Consider the following 16,744-nt stretch of genomic DNA (forward strand, 5'->3'; position numbering starts at 1 on the left):
AGTATATAAATCACTACCCCCTTCTCACAGAGCAAAGGGATGACCAGGAAGGAACTGTGCCATCAGAGGGGTGTCTCTGACCTACACTGCCTCCTGGAGCAGTACAGCTTACACACTAGCCCCCAACTGGCCCTAACTCCTGCTTTTATTAAGCTTCAAAAAACAGCTCTGAGAGGGTGAAGTTTTAATTTTAGATTTAGGCTTTTGCTGCTACAGTCAGACCCTAAAATTACAATTCATTTCCCCACTTGAAGTGGGTTGCTTCCCATATTACTAGGTTCCTTCTTTGATATTCTTTTCCAGCACATGGTAACTGAAGTGGGTTACTCCAGTACACGGAAAGAGGATGAACTGCAGCAAGACAAGGAGGAATAAAGTGGGTTCATTAGATCCATTCACTGACTCCTTTAGTAGGCTTCATGGCATAGCAGAGTCATACTAACAGGTTGGAGCATGATACTACAGTTAGAAAACAGGCAGTTATGATATGTGCAGAAGAGGCTGCATTCAAAGTTATAAACACCTAACTTACCACCTAGAAGGAAAATGCAAAAGAATAAAAAGATTACAGGCGATCCAAGGAAGAAAAAGACAAGAGAAATACATGCAGGGTTCTGTTAGTTGTTATGGCGGCTGCTCCGCCTTCTTCACACTTAAGACAACATGGTAATAACCACCAGTCACAGAAATCTGAAGGTTTACATGGTCTTATGACAAACAGAATCAGCTTAGCCTCAGCAGCCGTGTAAAGGGATAGTCTCCAGCTAAACACCATGCTAAACAAAGGAGCAATCTGAGAGTGCACACTATGGGGCAGATTCCTGTATCTTTACTCATGATGAGTGCTGCCTTATTCCTTGAGAGGTGCCATCAATTTCAGTGGGACTCCCGGAGGAGTAAGGTACTGTGCTCAACATGAGAGGGTAGCAGAATGTGGCTTGCTGGGAGTAGAGTTTGCTTGTAACTTCTTTTCCCTTATAAAACCTGGAGGCTGAGATCTGCAAAGCCACTTAGGGGCTTTGGACTCCCACTCCCCATTAAAACTAATGGGAAATGGATGTTGAAGTCCCTTGGACAGCTTTGAAAGTCTTAGCTATAACTTTTATAAGTTCCTTGGAGTTGCTCTGAAGTTCTGTACAAGGGGCAACCTCCTTTCTTGTAAGAGCCACCCCCAAAGGTTCCCAAATGTTTGAAGGACAGCTCTGCCTTGCTTCAGTTAGAATACCCCCTCCACATTAAGAACCCAGTTTGTGTCGGTCCCTGGGGTGCTTTAAGGCAGGTCTCCATGCATCGTAAATACATTTTCTGAAATACAAATTAAACAGCCACATCAAACCAATTGAAGTTTGCATTCCTCCCACCCTACCCCCACATCTCAGCCTCTGATCACATAGCTCCCCTCCCCACCTCGGATGGCTGAGGTACAGTTTGTGTCCTTGCCTTAATTTTAACCTGTAGGGCAGAGAGCCCGTCTGCCATGGTCTGCTTGAGCAAGGATAACTCGGGCAAGTGCTGGTCCTTCTCCGCCACCTAGTGGCTATGAGTAGAATGGCACTGAATGAAAAGGGGCTAGAGATTGTGGTTCGATTCTCCCAGGCTCTTACACTGTGTCATTACACCTCCCTTGAACAAGTGCCTGTCAGAATTGTTCCTTCTGTGCGCCAATGGAACACAAAAGACATACCCACAAGAGACAGGGAGGTTGCATGGTCACAAAGTGAAACAACCAAGCAGGGACTTAGGGAGGGAGTTTGTGCACCCATTTTAGCGATGTGGCTCCCCCTGGGAGCTACTCGCTCCCCTGAGGGCAGAATCCCTCCTTGCACTCCTTTGGGAGAGGGAGTTCTGCACTGCACCCAACATAGATCGATCTCTAGCAGGCATGGTAGAGTCCCGAATTGCGTCTTCAGTTAAAGCATGACTGTGTTACACCTTTTCTGGCTCTGTCCAACAAGAAGAAACTCCACTTCCCACTGGAAATCAGCATGGAATCCAGATTTCCACAAGAATCTCACTCTACCCTCTGTATTGCCAATTATCTTGGAGAGTAAATTACTCTGGGCCTGATGCTGCAGTCATTCATGCAAGCAAAGCTCCTATTAGCTTCAGTGGGGTTTCATGACATGACATGACAGACTGTAAGGTCGAGCTATTGTTGGGTAGCATTTGCTTTTGTGTAAATGCATGTGTTTTCTGGAAACAGCGTATGCTGACTAGTTCTTATTCATGCAAGTCAGCTGGCTGACGCCAATATTCCTGAGGGTAAGTGCTATTCCGGGTCACTTAAGGGGTGCAGAATTAGACCCTAGAGGTGTAGTGGAGACCCCCCCAAAAATGTGCAGCAAAAGGTTAAAATTCAGAGCAGTCATATCTCACCATGAGCACATACAATGGGGTGTTTGGAGCACTGAAATACATGTTGTGGTCTCCTACTACACCAGTGCGCTGGACACACCCTTTGGCTTATTTGGTTCATGTGTGTTTTCACATTAGCTGTAGGGGATACCGAATGGACGTTAACTGTGGTCACTAGGCTTTCAGTTCATAACTGGCTGCCCAAACATCCCCATTTCCTCCCAGGTCCTTTCGCCTCCTCCCCAGGACAGCAAAGCAGCAGGGAAGGTAGAAGCCAACAGACACTGCTGCTGCCAGGTCAGAACAGGCTGCTGTCCCCAGGAAGAGCAACACAGAGGAGGGATGGGCAATGTTGCAACTGGGGCAGTGGGCACAACCCTTCTGGAGGTCGGGGGGGCATGTAGGGAACCACACCCACTGTCACACCCCTTCTGGGGGTGCAGCTTTTCCCAACAGGATCTGCTGGCCAGTTGTCAGGTGATCGCCTTTGAGACACCCCATGGAGGAAGCAGTGTCTGTGCTCTGGGGAGCATAGGGACTCCAACTGTACCCAAGGACACAGGCGGCGAGGATGCCTATGCGCCTTGTGCTGCTAGCAGAGCGGCCAGTGGCCATCCTGCTCCCGAAGGGGAGCACCATGCAAAACAAGGAGCGCTTGAGGGCTGATCTGTGACCAGCACCACTTCCTGAAAGCTCAACTTTGACAGGCGAGCTCTTCCTGAAAACAAGGGCATAGCATGTTCTTAGCATGTGCACTCACATGGCCATGTAGGTCAGTGTTCAGCAGCATCACTGCACAGGTGAGACAATGGACTCCATCTGGGAGAAGAAACAGAGCAAATATCACACACAGATAGTAGTGTGAAAACTTGGGACACTCTTTTTTCGGGGTGGGGTGGGGTGGGGGTATAGTTACATATCTAAGACAAAGCCCCTACTATTGGGAAGGTCCCGATAACATTGGGACGTCTGGTCACCCTACACATAAACACACACGACCCAGGACAATGTATTTAAGATCAGCTCAGGTTGCACTAGGACCTTGCTCCCCAATTGAGACTGCCTCTGCCTTTAAGGGGAATCCGCTCATCAGGTAACACACAGAAAAATGCAGGAAAATCAATCTAAAGTAATGTAACGGAAAAGTCAGTTCATCTCATACTTTCTTTCGTCTTTTATCACCTGACAAACCTGTCTTGCAGCATCGACTGATAAGATAACGTAGATTTGAAACCACACTCCCGGCTACTTTTGCTGGCATCAATACGCCAAATGCAATCTGTTCTTTTTTTTTTTTTTTTTTGCTCGTTAGGGCCAAACCAGAAAGAACAAACTCCCTGTCTCCTTGCCTGGGACATCACTGACCTTCCAGCAAGGAGATGTTATAGCCTCTCTCAGTCGGTATGTCTGGTCTTCCAGAAACATAGGCCCGAATAACATGGTCACATACGAGTTCCCCCCACAGGACCCCTGCCTCCGGCACTGCTTGCCTTCGACTCTGAATGAGGCAGGGCTGTACAGTGGAAGAGGCTGCTGCTGCTCACAGGACCCCAGCCACATACGCTGCAGGAGCCGCATGCTGTGCAGCCGGTGTGGCCGGGATCCACAGGAAGAGGCTCTTGAGGGGAGAGCACTGGACTAGAAGCCGACAGAAATGGGTTCTCTCAGGCTTTGCCACTGGCTGATTATGTGGCATTGGCAAAGACATGTAGGCCAACATTTACGGAAGCAGCCACTGACTGTGTGTTCCTCATTTTCCTGAGGCCTCATTTTGAGACGTCCAGAGCCAGCTTTCCAAAGTGCTGACGGCCTACTAATCCAGCTGAAGTCGATGGGCGTTGCGGGTGCTCACCATCTGTGAAAATCAGGCCCTAGGTGTCTCGCATTGGTCACCCCACACTAGTGAACACTTGAAAATGTCGCTCTTCATCTTTCTGTGCCTTAGTACCCCCATCTGTAAAGTGGGGGTCAGAGTATCAGCTCACTGGGGAGGGGTGAAGACACATTCATCCCTCTCTATGAAGCATTCAACTGTTACACTGATGAGCACCATTAAAAAAAACAAAACAGTTTGGAAATTAACAATTTCCTGTTCAGTGGGAGGTTTGGATGGTGTACAGTGAATAAAGCATGGGGCCGTACGCACTGTCCATCCTGTGCACTGAACAGGGCAGGGGTCCTACGGAAATAAATAGTATGTGATCGTATCTTGAAGCCAGCGGGACTATGTATGTGCTGAGCTCATTGCAGGATCAGGCCCTAAGGCTATGTCTATGCTACAAATCACTTTCAGTGGGGTGTCGTGCCCCTGTAGCTACGCACCCCAATGAAAAGCAGGCTGTGTCCACACTGAGGTGTGGAGCTACAGGTGTCGGTAAAAGGCTCTGGCAGAGGGGAGGCGATGCAGAAAGGCTTCAGCTGCTCCGCACTGCCAGAGCCTTTCACTGCAGCAAGGAAAGGCTCCAGCATCGGGAGGCAGCAGTGTAGATGGGGAGTCATGGCTTGGGCCAATATAGAACGTGTAGGGTATGTACTCAGTATATAACCACACCCTTCTTGTGCGTCTTTACCTCACTGGCTTAATCCGTGCCTCACGTCTACACTACTATTTATATCCATGCTGGGGGGCTATGCACGTACATACACTACACGAGGCTGAACGAATCCTGCAGTGTAGACATACCCTAAGAGGGTAAGTTCTTTGAGGCAGGAACCATATTACCCTAGGTGTCTGTACCACAGAGTACAATCCAGAGTGGTATATCGGGGTACTACAGTAGTGTTAAATAAAACAGCAGCAGCCACCATCACCAGCAAGGGTAACTTCCATTCACCCGGGGTTTCGATTTGTGGTGTTCCAGTACAGACACACAGATCACAGGGGGTTGGACTAGATGACCTCCTGAGGTCCCTTCCAGCCCTGATAGTCTATGATTCTATGATTGCACAATGCACTTCCCAATGAAGCATGTGCCTTCATTCTCAAAGAAATCTAAGCAAAATATCTCAAACAAGGAACACTGAATTTGAAACAGTCCACTCCCCGTTACATCTCTGCGTTTCCACTGAAGGGGATGAAGGCTCCACTTTGTAACCAAGGGCTCACTGGGTCCCAAGAGCTCCGCTGAGGGCTGAAATTCAATATCGGAAGCTGATCGGCAATTTAAAGTACTGCTACTTCTACTGGACGCAAAACATCCCCCCAAGTCAGCGGATGAAACAAAAAGGTTCCTGCTGATATCTGCAGGGGATCAGAGGGACACTGTCAACTTCGAGGCATCATGTCTGGCTGCAAATGGCACCCCTGCTAGAATTACATGGAGCACCTGAGCGGTCCCTCAACCCAGCAAAAGCTTTGCCTGGACTAGCCTACCTAAGCTAGCTCAAGTCCCGCTACCACGAGTCCCCACTGCACGAGAGACAGCGCCGCAGGGCCGAACACATACCCAGGGGCCAGGCCAGGACTGTACTACTGGCATTGAAGCCAGCATGGTGCTGTCTTTGCTGATAGGACCACCCCCGCTAGCTGGGGCAGGCCACCCCATGCACATACCTGAGGTGAGCAAGTGTTCAGGAGGGGGGCAGAGATAAGCAGGGAGGAGGCAGAACCTAGGTGCCACACCCTCAATGCTCCAGCCAGAAAAGCTGAATTTAAGCTGTACCCCACTCCTGGCGCAGGCAAATCACTTCTCCGGAACTGTGATTCTGCATCAACATCCTTCGGTAGTCCCCTACTGGGATGCAGCCACTAACCACACTTCCCCGTACAGGGCTGAGCCAAAAGACACAATCAACCCCTCGGCTCTGGGTGAAGCTAAACATTTATTTTAGATTCAACAATTCACTTCCCAAGAGTGTCATGGAGGAAAATATTAGTTTAGTATGGAGTCAGCTACTGTAGATTTAATTCTAATTCCCTCCATACCCAATTCTTGACCCTGACTCCAAACAATGTCTTGTTTCCTCTGTGTTGTGCACAGTTGGTTATTCACCTTCTACCACCCCAATTTTTAATGTATTCGTAGCTAAAATCATCTAGGTAGCTGGGATTAAGGGGGGCCTGAAATATATTTTTCCTCTTTCTTTCTTTTCCTGCTATCTTTATTATAGACTTACATATGATCTGATGTAGTTGGAATTTTTAGGTCAAATTCTCTGTTGGTGTAACTCCATCAAATTCAATGGAGTTATGTCAGCAGATAGTTTGCCCTTTTACTTGGGAATGTTTTCTTTCTTGGTTTAGGTTGGTTTTTTTTTTTTTCAAATTTTAAAAATTACCGAGAGTGTTGAAGAGGAAGTTGCCTACTAACTGATGTTAGCTGGCCTTCATGAAAGGAGGCCAGGGAGGACATGCCCAATTTTAAGCATGTATGTAGCCACGCTGAGGAACTACTCAAGTGCTTAGGCATGTTTAAATACCTTGTTGAACTGAGGCCAATATGAGTAAGGTTGCCCTGCCTATGTCCATACTTCTGGCAAGGATAAATTAGAGGACTCCCATTCTCACTGTTGTCAATCTCTCGCCTTCCACAAACAGTCCATTTTCATGCATATACTTGTTTTACCTCAGGCAGGAGAATATTTCAAGCAGGAAACATACAGGCGATAGCCCAAAGTGAAAGAACAAAGAGGAATGCCTATGACCTAGAAATCAGAAGCAAAATTACCTTGAGTAGAAACGGTGTTTGGGTTACACTGATAGTATCTGTTGGAGAAGTGGATTAATACTCTCTCTCTTTCCTGAGTTTCTCCAATAAGTGAAAAGGCTTTAAAGAAACTCCTAGAAGAAGTTTAAAGAAAGCTGAAATTAAAAACACAGATCTCTACTGGCATGGCATTGCCCTTATAATATAGCACATTTCACAGTAAGGGATAAATGACTGCATATCAAAAACTTGTTTCCAAGAGTCTTCTAACGGAAGAAAGCCCAACTAGATAATGATTCCCTATGTACTTAACCCAAAAGGGGAAGGCAAGTTATTGATGGTCTGAGCAGTGGCATAAATGTACTGACACAAAACTGTATTATTTTAAATATTTTCCTCTTGTATTTGGAGGCTTTTTGGATAAAGAATATGCAAGGGATAAAAAAGAAGAGCACACCCGGGACTATTACCTATTTGGACTTTGATGGAAGACTGGTGCAGGCCTGGTACTGTGGATGGTGCAATTTTTAAATGCATTTTCTGTTGTTCTTTAAATGATCACTTTGGTCCCTATCCTGCAGACATCTAGGCATGTGCTTAACTTTACTCCTGTGAATAGTCCCACTGAAATCAATGGCACCACTCATGGTAGTAAGCTAGGCATGTGCGTTAAGGTTCTGTGGGATTGAGGCTTTACCTTACTGCCCTGGATTAAATAGCTTCAGAGACAATAATGTTTATGGTTAGCCATCTCTCTAGCATCTATCACCACAGTACCCCAGGCCTCCCAAATGATCAGGGCCAGACTGTGCCCTGAGGATCCCCAGTGTGGGGATGGTGTGAGGCCACGCGGCCCTATGGGGAGCTCCAGGGAAGGGAGGAAGGGAAGGGAGGCTCCCTCACCCAAGTGCACCAAGAGCAGGAACCATCTGGCCCTAATGAATCTATCCTCACCACAGCACTGTAAGGCAGTCCAATACTGTTCCCATTTTACTGAGGACAAACTGAGGCACAGGGAGACTATGACTTGCCCAGTGTCACAGGAAAGTTTGTGCAAAGCCAGAAGTGCCCCCCTCCACTCCACACACACACATGCCTTCCGAGTCTCAGAGCAGTTTCCTAACCATAAAAGCATCCTTCCTCCCAGCAGCATTGCCAACTCCTCCACTGAAATTTTGTGCTCTTTGTAAACAACCAAATCCTGCAGTCAGGTGATCGCATGGGAGTCGCCACTTTCATTTTTTTATTTTTAAAAAGGATGCTTCCAGCCCTCATGGTCGCAAAGAAAACCTTGAAAACGTAAATCTTGAAGGCTTAACACAAGAAGGCAAATAAAACATACACCAGATGTGCTATTTCTGAAACTCTCGAGATTTTGGGGGCCTGACTCGTGATTTTTGAGCCCTTGTGGTCGGCAAAACTGTACTAGTAAATGCTCCTTTTATTTACACTACATGATGCAGGAAGTCCACAGTGGTATAGTTGAATCATCTCATATTTTAGAGAGAGAGAGAGAGTTGATGCTGGCTGCCTAGGAGATCTCTGCATCACCAGATCTTATATCTGTGTGTGTGCATGGACGTGCGAGGAATGTTAATAATTTTATATATGAATTTTAAACAATCTGCTTCATTGTTAAACACAAAACTGTGCCATGCTAGGAACTCTAGTCTCTTCCCAGTTCATATTGCTGCCCTCCATTTGAACAGTGTTTTGCAAACAGATACGACACGTCCTCTGCCCTGACAAATCTACAATCTAACAAATAAGACAAAGGCAAGGGAAGCCACGGGATCACAGAAATTAATATTCAGTACAAAATATATCCTCCATTATTTTGTCCGAAGAATACTGCAATATTGAGTGGAACAGGCCCAAACACAGTAGGGGCTAGATTATTGCTAATATACACAACCCTGCATTGTGGGTGATATGAAGCTGCCTCACCCCATCAAGAGCTATGGCTCCACCTCCTCCTTGCCTCTCCCATTCCCCTTTGCTGTGATATGTGCCCCTAGGGAGCAGGGTCTGTGACTGAGACAGGCCTTAAAGTGGTGGGTGAAAGGCTCTCTGCACGCTCGCCCCTGCACACCATGTAATGGCCAGGCACAGTCTGGATCTGTAGTAACACTGATGTTGCAATGTTCTGGACAAATACTGTACCATATATTTTATTGACGATCACTACTATTAATATAAATGGGCGTTATGAATAATCAAGGGAAGAACACCTCCCCCCTCCTCCCAAAACATGCGCTGAAGGGTACTGGATTTCACCATTTAAAATATAAAGTGTATTTGGAATCACACTGCATGGCTTATAAAACTGAAATATGCAGCGATTATTCCACAACATGGGGCTCGATCCTGCATGGAGCTGAGGATTCTTACTCCAGTCTAGCAAAGTGTTTAAGCACATGACTAGTACCACAGTCTTCAAAGAGTTAAATACATGCTTACGTGCATTGTTGGAGCGGGTCACAGTGCTCAGCACCTTCCAGGACTGAGCTCCTGGAAACTACACTTGCAAAAAGTCCCCCTTTTTTTTTGGACAAGGGCCAGTTGTAAACTAATCTTCATAGTTTTGTATCAATGGAAAAAAATCTCTCTCCTTTAAAATTATTACTATTTAGCTGTCAGAACACTTATATCACTGCTAGCAGATTGTTGCCACATAGAGGGGATGTTTCCACTCCTAAAAATAACAAAACAGAAATATTTAAGGGAGAGGCCCAATTCTGAAAATTCCTAAAAACTAGGAAGCTAAAATGCTAGGGCCAGCGTTTCAGAAGGGTACTGAGCACCCATATTCAAAAGGGTCCTGCACCCAGCAGCTCCCATTGTTCTAGATGTTTTTAGATGCTTACAAGATTTCAGAAGAGCTTAGTACCTACAGCATGCAGTGCAACTGGAGAGCCTGAATTCCAAAAAGGCTTGGCACATTTCATGATTCAGCTGTCAAATTCCCTCATTCTTCTGATTCATAGCACTTCTGCACTGGCTCAATCATGTCTTTCCTATTAACTTTTAACGCATCACAGCGAGGGCACAGTGGTATTATTTGTTCCCCTCGGACAGTCTATACCTCTATGTTCACCCCTTTTACAAGACTATATTAAATTTTGTACCAAGTATGCCTTGTGAGGTATCATCTGAAAAATCATAATTTGCTGATCATTGTCCTGGTGAAATATATGTGGTAACATTGTATGCAAAGTTATAAATGTCTACTGTATAACATTACTGAGACATGTTCCAAGTTTAGAAAAGCAACCAGAAACCAGTTCCTCAGAGACAAAAGGCAAACTGACACCTCAGCCAGGTGTCAACGAAATCAAATGGACCTGCACCTGGTTAAATGGCCATTCTTTTGGCAGGAAAAAGGGTATGAACAAGAAATCTACATCTTGGCAAAGAAACAGCTGGAGGTTCCCATCCCCATAGACTTTCTGTCTCCTGACCCCCCAGCTGGAGAGGATTCTCAAAGAGGAAAAGGTGCAAGAATGGGGAACAGAGGCCCCAAATTTCTCCTTTCATCTCTACTCACGACATTGACAACACATGAAGGACAAAGGAAGCATCACTGGACTGGTGAGGGATCCCGGCAGAACGGAATTCAGCCAGTACGACTGCTAAAACGTGGTGAGAGACATCTTTGCTTTGAATTCACTCTAACTTGTTAAGTTAGGAATCAGTAGCGTTTATTTTTATTTTCTTGTAACCAACTTGTAATTATGCCTCATTACTTGTAACCATTTAAAATTTATCTTTTTGTAGTTAATAAACTTGTTTTATTGTTTTATCTAAGCCAGTGTGTGTGCTTAGACTGAAGTGTTTGGGAAACTCCATTTGAGATAACAGAATTTGTGCATATCATTTTCTACTAATAAAATGACAGTCTTTATATGAGCTTGTGTTGTCCAGGAGAGGGCTAGGCAATACAAGACTCACATTTTGGGGGGGCAGTCTGGTACTGGGAATTGGCTGGTGTTGCCCTGCAGTGTAATTCAAGAGTAGCTGCCAGTACCACTCATACCAGATAACTGGGAGTAATTTACATGCTGGAAGGTGGGTGTGAGCAGACCAGGAGTGGCTGCTCTCACAGCGAAGCAGTGTAAAAGGTACCCCAAGTTGGAGAATGAAGGAGACACAGCTGTTCAGCAGTCAACACTGCACCCTGGGTAATGTCACACCAAGAATTTTAACAGTTCAACAAAAGTGTTTCCCTCCAGGGAATGTCACCAATTTTTAGTTTCTTTAGTAATATTATGATAATATTAGGGTTGTCAAGTGATTTAAAAAATTAATTGCGATTAATCGCGCTGTTGAACAATAGAATACCATTTATTTTAAATATTTTGGGATGTTTTCTACATTTGCAAATATATTAATTTCAATTACAACACAGAATACAAAGTGTACTGGGCTCACTTCATATTTATTTTTGATTACAAATATTTGCATTGTAAAAAACAAAGAAATAGTATTTTTCAGTTCACCTCATACAAGTACTATAGTGCAATCTCTTTATCATGAAAGTTGAACTTACAAATGTAGAATTATGTACAAAAAAAACTGCATTCAAAAATAAAACAATGTAAAACTTTAGAGCCTACAAGTCCACTCAGTCCTACTTCTTGGTCAGCCAATCACTCAGACAAACAAGGTTGGTTACAATTTGCAGGAGATAATGCTGCCTGCTTCTTGTTTACAATGTCACCTGGAAGTGAGAACAGGCATTCGCATGGCACTGTTGTAGGTGGCGTTGCAAGATATTTACATGCCAGATGAGCTAAAGGTGCATATGTCCCTTCATGCTTCAACAACCATTCCAGAGAACATGCTCCCATGCTGATGATGGGTTCTACTCAATAACGCTCCAAAGCAGTGCGCACTGATGCATGTTCATTTTCATCATCCGAGTCAGATGCCAGCAGCAGAAGGCTGATTTTCTTTTTGGTGGTTTGGGTTCTGTAGTTTCCGCATCAGAGTGTTGCTCTTTTAAGACTTCTAAAAGCACGCTCCACACCTCGTCCCTCTCAGATTTTGGATGGCACTTCAGATTCTTAAACCTTGGGTCGAGTGCTATAGCTATCTTTAGAAATCTCACATTGGTACCTTCTTTGCATTTTGTCCAATCTGCTGTGAAAGTGTTCTTAAAACGAACACGTGCTGGGTCATCATCCGAGACTGCTATAACAACATGAAATATATGCAGAATGCGGATAAAACAGAGCAAGAGACATACAGTTCTTCCCCCAAGGAGTACAGTCACAAATTTAATTGACGCATTTTCTTTTTTAATGTGCATCATCAGCATGGAAGCATGTCCTCTGGAATGGTGGCCGAAGCAAGAAGGGGCATATGAATGTTTAGCAGATCTGGCATGTAAATACCTTGCAACACCGGCTACAAAAGTGCCATGAAAACGCCTGTTCTCACTTTCAGGTGACATTGTAAATAAGAAGCAAGCAACAAAATCTCCCGTCACTGTAAACAAACTTGTCTGTCTTAGAAATTGGCTGAACAAGAAGGAGAATTGAGTGGGCTTGTAGACTCTAAAGTTTTACGTTGTTTTGGTTTTCAGTGCAGTTATGTGACCAAAAAAAAAATCTGCATTTGTAAGTTACACTTTCACGATAAAGAGATTGCACTTCAGTACTTGTCTGAAGTGAACTGAAAAATACTATTTCTTTTGTTTATCATTGTTACAGTGCATATATTTGTAATCAAAAATATTAATATAAAGTGAGCCCTGTGCACTTTGTATTCTGTGTTGTAACTGAAATCAATATTGAAAATGTAGAATAACATCCAAAAATATTTAATAAATTTCAATTGGTATTCTATTGTTATAAGTGCAATTAATCGCGATTAATTTTTTTAATCACGATTAATTTTTTTGAGTTAAATCGCGTGAGTTAACTGCGATTGACAGCCCTAGATAATATTATTTACCCCTTTGTATAACACAAAAACTAGGATAATCCAATGAAATTATTAGACAGCAGGTTTAATACAAACAAGAGGAAGTACTTTTTCACACAACACACAATTAACTTGTGGAACTTCTTGCCATGGGATGTTGTGATGGCCAAAAGTATAAATGTGTTAAAAAAAGAACTAGGTAAATGTATGGCTGTTAGCCAAGATAGTCAGAGATGCAACTCCAGCTGTGGGTGTCCCTAAACCTCTGAGTGCCAAAAGCCAGGAGGGAAAGACAGAGGTGAATCACTCCAACTGCCCTGTTCCATACACTCCCTCTGAAGCTCTGGTAATGTCGGAGACAGGATTTGTCTGGTACTTGTCTGCTACTGTTGGAGACAGGATACTAGGCTAGATGGACCATTGGTCGGACCCAGTATGGCAGTTCTTATGTTCTTATACACTCGAATTGCAAACTGAAAGAACGGGAACTAACCTCCCCTTGGACTCCATCTTCAATTCCTTAGATTCTCTAGGGATAATTATATCTATTGAGACAACGTGAAAAGAACAAGAAGTTTGGACATAAGCACATACCTGAGGGAGTGATCCAGCGTCATACCCGTGAAATCAAAAAACTTCAGGTATTCTTCAGCCACAAGTTTGCTGAACTCATTGCTTAAAAAAAAACCAAAAAGTTTATTATTAAAAAGCAACGCTCAAGCTGCTCTTATTATTGTACAGAATCAACCGTACAAATGATAGTGGCCCGTGTCAACACATACTTTTTACCCAGGTGCTTTGCCACATCAGAGCGCTTGAATCGGTCCAGTTGGTAGAGGCGCTTAGCCAGCCTCCTGGCTGCTTCCAAATTGCTGTCGGTGCCATTGCTAAGATCTTTACTATGGTTTTCGGCGCCATCTTTCTCCAGGAGCTCATTGCCACCCATGGCAGCTGTGGAGTCGAACAGTGAGTTTTTCAGTCCAGCATTGCTATGTGATAGAAGGAATGGGAAGGGGAGAAAAAAGAATAAAGACCTCAGGAACATTTTCAAGAAAGATTTACTTTCCAACTGGCAGGAAGACGATTAATTGGCAAGACTGCAAGATACGATGAACTCCACTCAACTAAAAAACTGTTGAGAATTGACATATTTGTATAGTAAAATCCCGTGTTTTGTTGTTTGTACTGACTTTTCACAACACATGTAACTCTGCATGGCAGGTGCTTGACATGTGGTGCTCAAACTGATGCATCAAAAAGAGTTCCCAAAATGAGCTACTCATAAATTGTGGACCATTATCTCAGAGTAACTCATCTGCAATCCTATGGTGAGCAAACTGAGATTTACAATGGCTCACTCAAGTTATCTACTCCATCCTTCCCAGGCTTCCCTATGTACCAGACCTTGGTTCTGCTTCCAGACTCAGACTGGTCTCCCAGTGTGCAGGAGCTGCCGCGGACCTCAACAGAGTTCATACAGGCTCCATAGCCCCTGCTGCGCTAGCAAGGGCTACAGCCGGTCCTTTGAATTTTAGAAGGTGCAGAGGGAGGCAAAAGTGGGAAGGGGAGCAGGAATCAAGATAAGGGGTCTGAGGTGCAGGGGAAGCTGCATTAAGGTGGGGAGCTGACTCTCAAAGGCTGGCTGGAGACTGCAAGAAGCAGGGACCATGTGGAGCATCTACTTTCTACAGCTTTCCCTGCTCCTGGTGCTTTGTGGCTCCAGGGCTCTGCACCACTGGGTCCAAGCACTGGTTATGCTGCCCCTGCCTCTCCTGAGTCTCCCCTCAGACACGCAGCCAACACGTATACTTGTACACTCTGCACACCATACTAATATGTATTGTGCATTACATTCTATCTAAATGTTAGCACAAAGCTTTATAGTTGCATGGTATTAAGCTTACTCTTGTTCACGCATGCTAAGTATCCCATAACACTTTGCAAAGCTGAAGTCAACTTTGGCTCTGGCGAATACAAAATCTGTCAAAATCAAAGTACATTTGTTCTGGGTCCTAGTACAAGCACTATTCCACTCAACTGGTTTGGAACGTAATATGCAAAACAGAGCTAAGAAAAGTACAGCCCAGAACAAGAAGTTAAGGAATGGTTACAACTAGTGGGATGGATTTAGTGACATATAGAGAACTGTGTAACTTATAACGTCACGCTACAAAGACTACTAGCTGAAATGCAGATCTTTGAAGCATACCTTCAGTGTAAGGGGAACACGCTGCTAGACAAGAACTGCTTCCTGGAAGAAGGGTACGTATGTCCCCTTTCCATGTTGTATTGCTTTGTCTTTAGACAATGCATTTGGCTACATTCAGTTCTTTGGTCTCTTGAACATTTTTTAAGACCGAACCGTGATCGCAGTCAAACAATTGGCTGCACTTTTCAGTCAACAAGCCCAGAACTCAGAGACAGCTTTTCCCTTGTGTCGAAACTCCTGTGCTTTGCTAGAGAGCCCCAATGCAACTGGCCACCACAGGCTTATCAGACTGGGGCAGCCAGTGGGAAATCTGACCAGACCCACGCAGAGACCAAGTACCTGGGGCCGAGGGTCTGTACGAACACCCTGCCCAGCCAGTGGGTCTGTTGCCTGGATGCAGGATGGTAGGTGTTGGATACAGGATTTGCACACCCCCAAACAGACACACACCCCCATTCTTCCCACTGCTCCCCAACACCCACCCAGCCTGCCCCAACATTCCCACCATCATTAGCACAACTCCAGTCGTCCCCACGGCTCCCCTAGCACTGGCACAGCTCCAGATAGTGCTCCCAAGCTCCCCATGTGCATAGGTCCCTTCAGAAATACCTCGCCTCCCAGGCCACATGTCCCCTACAAAGATCCGGCTCTCCTGCCACCACGGCACAGCTCCATTAACCTCACACATCCCTCCCACTAATTTCACCCCTTCCTCCCCAGCAGCTACACCCCCAGCATTGCCCCTCCATGCCCACAGCTCCGCAGGTCCTTTCACTCTGCCCCACAATCCCAGGGGCCACCCAAACAACATTAAGAGAATGGACCCTTGATGTCTCCTGGGGGAGGGCCAGGCGGCCATTTCTCACCCTTCCCTCCCACTGTCCTGTGGAGGGCTAGCAGTTACCCTTCCCCCAAATTTTGCTCTTTGGGGAATCAAGGTGAGGGGGCTCGCTGTTCGTCTCCGTCTCAAGGCCAGGAACCAAAATCTCCTCCATGGCCTTCTTCCCTGTCGAAACCCTGGGCTCTGGACTGGCATTGGGCTGGCGGGTTCTATGGACAATCCAGGCCCATTGATGGCCTGGAATCCTCAGCGCCAGAAAACCCTGATCACTATGGGCCAGAGCTCAGATGCACCCGCCAGGCCCAGGTCCCACCTGGGGGGAGAGGGCAGTGGTCCTTCCCTCAAAGATTTCCTGTCCTTGGATTGGGGGCCACAGGGACCCCCTGAGGATGGGGGGGCAGGCCAGTTGGCCACCCCCAGGAGATTACAAGCTTGAGTCTGACTGGGGACTCCTTTAGTGGGGTAGAACTACTGGGGGGGGGGGGGGCACATAGAAGTAGACAAGATGAGCTGTGGAGGCAATTGTGTGGGGGAGGGGAGGCAGGGTAACTGCAGGGTGGGGACAACAGATCTGCACAAGGAGGCTGGAGAAATGGGGGGCAGGGTGTGAGATATGACGGAACACAGGGAGGAGGGAGAAAAAAATGGGAACTGGGGGGGCACACTGTTAACCCCATGCACGGGGTGGGGGACCATCCTGGCAGGAGTCCCTCCATGCTAGAGCGCCTGAGCAAAATGGGACTGGCACCTCTACGCTATGACAGG

General features: G+C 45.7%; 1 protein-coding gene across 3 annotated transcripts in view; it reads right to left on the reverse strand.

Moving 5' to 3' along the window:
- Positions 1–16,744, reverse strand: part of PSD3 (pleckstrin and Sec7 domain containing 3) — a 149,725-nt gene that overhangs the window by 68,308 nt on the left and 64,673 nt on the right. For all 3 annotated transcript variants that reach the window (XM_084629314.1, XM_084629316.1, XM_084629315.1), the window contains 4 exons: positions 13,712–13,918; positions 13,524–13,604; positions 7,023–7,135; positions 3,116–3,174 (listed from right to left, as the gene is read on the reverse strand). In XM_084629314.1, the coding sequence (XP_084485440.1) occupies positions 3,116–3,174; positions 7,023–7,135; positions 13,524–13,604; positions 13,712–13,918 (460 nt within the window). The remainder of the gene's footprint in view (positions 1–3,115; positions 3,175–7,022; positions 7,136–13,523; positions 13,605–13,711; positions 13,919–16,744) is intronic.

The sequence above is a fragment of the Lepidochelys olivacea genome (genome assembly GCF_965140295.1).
Source record: "Lepidochelys olivacea isolate rLepOli2 genome assembly, chromosome: 5".
Taxonomy (NCBI): domain Eukaryota; kingdom Metazoa; phylum Chordata; order Testudines; family Cheloniidae; genus Lepidochelys; species Lepidochelys olivacea.